Here is a 7007-nt window from a genome sequence, read left to right on the forward strand (position 1 = left end):
TGAATAAGTTAGCAGAGTACACACCTTGAGCATGTCCATTCAGTTAGAGAGTGAATCAGCTACAGTCCAGTCCAACAAACTGTGTTTACGGCCACCCACTGTTATTGTAGGTTTTCTTCTCAGTGTCTGTTTGTACCACAGAACAGTGATGTTCGCTTGGAGGAACTGGGGTGCCCATGTGTCTTCTTCATCATTTTCAACCTGCTACCCCTCTCTTTCCTGCCTGTTCCCCCTCCATTCATTCCTCCTCCCCAAGAGTTTCTCTTCTAGGTCCCTGTCATCTTTTTTCATTCAGGTATTCATATTTTAGGTTTCTAGTATAAGGCAAAACACACTATATTTTCCTTTCTGGGTCTGTATGATTTCAATTAGCACTATGATCTCCTGTTCCACTCATTTTTCTTCAAACGATGTGATTTCGTTTTTCTTCCAGCTGAAGGGTATTCCACTGTGTGTGCACACATTATCTTCATCCCTTCGCTCGTTCCCATGAAACTAGCTTATTGTCTCAGCTTAGCTATTGTGAACTGTGCTGTTATGAACATAGATAGGTGTGTGTCACTAAAATATGATGACTTCTAAAGCTTTGAGGAATATACCCAAGAGAGGAATAGCCAGGGAGAAATGAAATTTCTATTTTTAAGATTTTGGGAAATCCCCATACTGATTTCCATCCTGGCTGCACTAGTGTTGGTTCCCAGAAACAATGTAACAGAGTTCATGTTTTGGGGCAGTCTCACAGGCAGACATGGTACTTTATGTTCTTGGTAATGACCACTCTGCTTTGAAAAAGCCTGGACCTGTAGTACGCATGGCACTCTGCTTCTTAATGCTGCGCAGGTGATGCCAGAAAATATTTGAACCCATTTTCATCATGTACTACACAGTGATGGGTTCCTACTCAAATGAGTTGCTTTTGAGAGAGAGAGAGAGAGAGAGAGAGAGAGAGAGATCCAAATTGAATCTCTGCAGAGAGAGGAGATTCATTACTATATACCCTGTATCTGCTGATTATCAGGGATTCATTGCACACTGGTTCCTCTAGTTTGCTAATAAGTGAACAAAGTAGGCACACAGAAGCCATGAATATGTCCGTTAATTGAGATGTGCACTGCTACAGTCCAGCAGAGCAAATGATTCTATTCTTCTGGTAGCCCGCATGGGGTGAGGACTTGCTGGCTCCAGCCACAATTTATAAACATCACCATGAAGGTGTCAACTGTCAATCAAAATTGGAAGTTGATCATAAACAAAGGTGCCTAATTTTATTTTGAACGTATATCATATCTGTGAGAGAAAAAACATGGTGTTGAGTTCTAAGTGGCTTGGATTAGGAGTACCCAGGAAATACTAGCAAACTACACACTCAGAAAGGGAAAGAATTGAGATATCGTTCTGTAGGTGTATCCACTGCTATTGCAAAATGTAGCAGGTTAACTATACAGTGTTCCTTGCCTTGTTCCTTCCTTGAGTAACTTTGACTTTATGAGCAAGCCAATGTGGCCAGAAATAGTTTACATCCCACATTCTGTTGTATCAAAGGCAGCATGTGTCTTGGTGTTGATTCTCAACATGTGGTACAGAATAAAATTCACATATTTGTGGCTGTGTGGGAACAATTAGTCTTACCCAGTGAAAACACTGTCCACTGCCCTCACTAGCAGGAGGTGGTCTCTAAATTGGTGTACATAGAGTACATCACTGTGAGCATGGGGTTTAAGAGTTGGTGGAGTTGTTGGCCACTGGACATTCTAACAAAGTGACATTTTGGGAGTTAAGAATATTTTCCACCAATTTAAACTTCTAGGGCAACTGGAGACTGAAACTAGTATCTGATCCTCCAAGAGTGTATTGTATCCATTATAAGGCACATGCCAGAATGTAAACAAGCTCCAGGAGAAAACACCAAAGACTCATTTGAGTTGCTGAATTGGTGATCCTCTTGATGTTTGCCCTCGTGGAATGCAAGAGATTAACCCTTATCTAGAGAACATAGAAGCTTCATCCTTCACCACTCCCAGACTCCAGCCCATATATATCTCCAACTGGCTGGCTGTCATACACCGTACAGTAATGTCCTGAGGTCTTCCTCAGTTTGGCCTCTAGAAATTAGGACTGAGTTGGTGGTCTATAAACAACAGAGGTTTTCTTCTCATAGCTGTACAGACTGGAAGGTCAGAGTCAAGACACTGGTGTGGTTCTGGTGAGGGCTTAACTCCTGGTTACAGCTACTCAAAATCTCACTGTGTCCTCACATGACTGAGAACTGGTTGGAGAGTTCCCTAAACCCATTCATGAGAACTGATTGCCTTTTACCTTCACAGGGACTTCTGGGAAGATGGTAGAGTGGTAAGTAGCAGAGAAAGCCTTTCAGACACTGTAGGACACATATAGCTTTCAGACACTGTAGGACACATATAGCAACAAGAGGAAGACAAGAAGGAGAGAAGCGGGTCCTATGGACCCAGGAAGGATCTGAAGCAAGAATCCACAGGGAGAGTGAAGATAGAAATTTCAACAAAGAATAAGAAGGTGGCCAGAGGCGCCTTCTCCCTGAGTGGGGACTCACTGTGTGGGAGGAGAAGTTCAAACCTGTGGACACACTATGACTGCTGAAAACACCAAAGCCTCCATGGAGAAACACAGCAGCAGAACAGAACAGAGGACATAAAGGACTGCACTAGCTGGCCACGAGTGTTGAGGACTAAGACTTCCTGCAGGAGAGAGCGATGGGTGGGAGACATCTTAGAGAGGGGCCAGCTGACCTCAGAACTCCCAACAACTGCTCGCTGCTTTCAGTGCAAATGTCTTGGGAACTTTGCTGCTATATCAAATTGCTACAGGGTGATGATGATGCAATAAAGCTTTATTTCTCCTAGTCCTGCGGGTTGGAGGCCTGAGATGAGCATATCGGATTGGCGGATCAGGCTCTGGTGAGCGTTCACTTCTGGGATGCAGACTGGAAAGGTCTTATTTCACCTTCACAGTGCAGACAGCAGACAGGGAAAGCAAGCCACCTTGTGACAATCATGAACGTCAGTCCTGCTCAGGAAGGCCCCACTTTATGACCTCACCTAACCCTGCACTTCTCCCAGAGACTCCTGGTCTTCTCATACCAGCACCTTGAGAGGTGGGGCTTCCACATAGGAATGGAGGTGACAGAGTCACTAAGCTTTCCATTCCGGACACCAGAGTTCTATAAGACACGTTAGTAAACAGTCACATCTGATGGCTGTTAGGGAGAACCCCAAATTAGTAACCAGTCTATGAGAAGGGGGCTCTCGGGGCCCCTGACATTCAAATGGCAACAGAAATGGCAGCACTTCCGTGGGAACTGTTCCTCATGCTGTGCACTTCTACCTTTCTCAGGGTGGTCGTCCCAGGCCACACACAGGAAAGACAGAGACCTGAGACGACATGGGGAGGATACCCAGGGAGGAGAGAACTGCCTAGCTGGTTGCTTCTGTCATGGGAAACGGGAACACCTCTCCGCAGGAGACTCTAGTGAATTATGCAGAGTGTCCCTCAGAGCTGCTTCTCTGGATGACAGGGGTTTAAGACTCTTATTGAACCCCCCTCCCAGGGGGTCAGAGGGTCCCCAAAATTATTGACTTCCTCACACATCTCTGCTGATTCTGAGGAGGGATCCTCCCTGGCTTTACGGTGTTCACTGGGCAGAGAACAAGAGAGGGATGCAGAAGACAAGGACCGTGAGCAGCACAGACAAAAGTGCTCCCAATGGGCACTAAAAACAAGGACCAGGATGTGAGCAAGACAGAGGTTTCAGGGAATCCGTGTACACAGGTCTGACCCATGGCAACTATGGACAAGATGGCCATTGGGTTTGGAGAAAACTTTTGCTTCCCTTGCCAGAGTATGTATGTGATTCCTTCCGTAGCCTCCTGGTCCTTTCGTTCCTGCTTTGAAATGAAGTGTGATGTCCAGGAGCCATAGCAGACATGTTGCACTATGAGGCAAGTAGCACATAAAAAAGACTAAACCAATCACCACAGCACTGGTCTTGACTTCTACACTACTGTTATGAAGGGGGAAAAAATCCTTGTGTTTAAGCCAAGTGTAAATTGAGTTTTCTTTCACTAGCAGTTGAATGCATTTCTAACCAAGACACTAGCCATGCAGTGAGGAAGACTGAATTTCAGTTCTCTGGCCTTTGGCCATAACTCCCGTCACTGGACTGCTAATCAGTCAAAAAACTAGACTCAGAAACCAAGCATTCTGTATAAATAGTAATTCAACTAAAGCCTTAATGCTACATTTATAGCCAAATAAAACTCAATATCACTTATTTCACAGAGGATTACCTGAAATAATATAAGGTTACAAATATAACTGGAATAAATATTGAGTATACTTGATCTCTAAAATGTGTAAATTTTTAGAAAATTAAGAGAGAATTAAGGCATAATTCTTTCAGTATACAAAGGTCAATGTAATATTACAAAATGCACCCATACCATAGTATGAATTTGCACCAGCAGGGACCATATGACCTTAAATTTGGGTTAGATTTCCTTTTACAGAAAGCTTTCAGTGCAAACGTTTTAGTGAGTTTATGCTTCTTTTGCCAATTAGAGTGACAAACAAGATTTAACTGTACCTAAACACAGGCACTTAAAGATATAAAATGTGTTCACTCTGAACAAGTACTGATTAATCAAAAAGTTACATGAAAAATAACTGCCCTTGTAGAGCAGCAGTAATTTTTGTAATTGTCCTCACTGGAGAGCTTGACTTTTCTTCTGTCAAATATCTCAAGAGATCTTTAGCTTGCCCAATTCCACCTAAGCCCCAGTGGGATAGGTAGGCATCCCTTTGGCTCCAGCTATAAACTCCCTGATGGGGGAAGCACAGAGAGGCCCAGGAGAGCAACCAGCCTGCAGCAGCTGCAGAAGAGAACCTGGAGACCACTGTGGGGTAGCTAAAGCAAAGACAACCCCATTGGCAGCCTCTACAGGGAGTGCAGGAGGCGGCAGAGCAGAAGGTGAGAGACACAGCCCAGCGTGTTTCCCCAAGGCCAACAGGACTCAGCCCCCCACTGGCGATGGGACAGAAATGCATTGAGGACAGAGAGTGGCTGAGGAAGAAAGTAAAGGAACAAATAAGTGAATGTAATCGATCAACCAACTGACTCATTGATCTATCAATAGTGCAAGGCTCTCATGTGTGGCTGTGGCCATGGGGGACTCATTCAATGCCTGTCTTTGTTCTGGAACTTACACGGTTAGATAGATGATAGATAGATAGATAGATAGATAGATAGATAGATAGATACATAGATACATAGATACATAGATACATAGATAGATACACAGAGTTATTCACTTTTGGGGTAGTGACTAAGAATTCCTCACTAAATCCTAAGACCTAAAAAAATTTTAATATATTACCTTCTGGACGTTTCATGACTTTATATTTTGTATTTAACTATGCAATGATGAGAGGCAATTTGAAAGGTTGTTTAAGTATAAAGACCCTAAAAAGAGTATAAGGGCTTCTACCACATAAATAATCATTAATGAGTGCATATTGGCTCTACGTCTATCTAACCAGAGACAGGGTTACTGACACCAGGAGAAAAGTAAAGACATTTAAGGTTTAAACAAGCCATCATTATATATAAACCAAATTGGTACTATGTGATTATTCCTGAAGCTATGCTATGACTGAAAGAAAACACAACTTCATGAAAATTGCAAGCATATGTCATATACACATCTATTGAAACTGTAGGCCTGCTCAAGGACAATCAGGTAATTTGGAGAAGGGAATCACTCATTTGGAAGTGCCAAAAAGGAATTTAATACAACCATAGGAAACCATCAAACATGTATAGACTAAAACCATTCCCCAGAGCTTCTTCCTACAAATTTCTAAGTTAAAGAACATGAACCAGAAATAAATGATAAAGTCTAAGAAAAAGGTAGGATGCTAAAAGCATAGAAAATCATATCTCAATAATGTCATGCAAGTACAGTGTGGAATAATTATTTATTGCAGTGGGAAAAATGCATTAAATTATGATCTCTGAATGATACATTAAAAGGCAATTTTCTGCAATGTGAAATGAATTCATTCATCAAATTTACTGAATATGCAGTGGCTTTGTTTCAAGAAAATAGGGAAAAACAGTTGGAAACTATAAACCCTGTGCAAATGTCTATTAGGAAAGTCAAAAACAGTGATGTGATAAGAACCTACCCTCTTCAAGAAATCCTGAAGATTTCATTTATTTTCTTCATGTTTCTCTCCATCCTGTACAGACATTTGGTAGCCATGATGCAAAGAAATGCCACCAAGGTGACTGAGTTCTATCTTTTGGGATTTAGTGGCCAACAGCAGTACCAGTCTGCCCTCTTCATTGTATTTTTTGTGATCTACATGACGTCCATGGTGGGTAACACTGGGATGATCCTGCTCATCAACACAGACCCCAGACTCCAAACACCCATGTACTTCTTCTTGCAACACCTGGCTTTCGTTGACATCTGCTACACATCTGCTATCACTCCCAAGATGCTCCAAAACTTCATAGTAGAAGACAAATCCATATCATTTGGAGAATGTGTTCTGCAATTTCTGATCTATGGAACATTTGTAGTCAGTGACTGCTACCCCCTGGCAGCTATGGCAGTGGACCGTTATGTAGCCGTCTGTAAGCCGCTTCGCTACCCCATAATCATGTCCCGAACAGTCTGCATCCAATTGGTAACTGGTTTGTATCTCACAGGGTCAGTAAACGCCTCTTTACATACAGGTTTTATGTTTTCCCTGTCTTTCTGTAAGTCCAACATCATCAATCACTTTTTCTGTGATGGTCCCCCGATTCTTGCCCTCTCATGTTCAAACATTGACATCAACATCATGTTAATGTTTGTCTGTGTGGGGTTCAATTTGACACTCACTGTGTCGGTCGTGATCTTCTCCTACATCTGCATCCTGGCCACCATCCTAAAGATGTCCTCTGCTGCGGGGAGGAAGAAGACCTT

The 7007-nt window shown here is 42.7% G+C and overlaps 1 protein-coding gene across 1 annotated transcript; it reads left to right on the top strand.

The window, feature by feature from the left end:
* Positions 1 to 6294: 6294 nt before the first annotated feature.
* On the top strand, positions 6295 to 7005 carry LOC102027773 (putative olfactory receptor 5AK3; the record flags this gene model as incomplete). The annotated part of the gene is made up of 1 exon (XM_005408250.2): positions 6295 to 7005. A coding segment is annotated over exon 1 (711 nt), but the record flags the coding sequence as incomplete, so codon positions are not given.
* Positions 7006 to 7007: the final 2 nt, after the last annotated feature.

Source organism: Chinchilla lanigera, unplaced genomic scaffold, assembly GCF_000276665.1.
Source record: "Chinchilla lanigera isolate Chin_1 unplaced genomic scaffold, ChiLan1.0 scaffold00110, whole genome shotgun sequence".
NCBI lineage: Eukaryota > Metazoa > Chordata > Mammalia > Rodentia > Chinchillidae > Chinchilla > Chinchilla lanigera.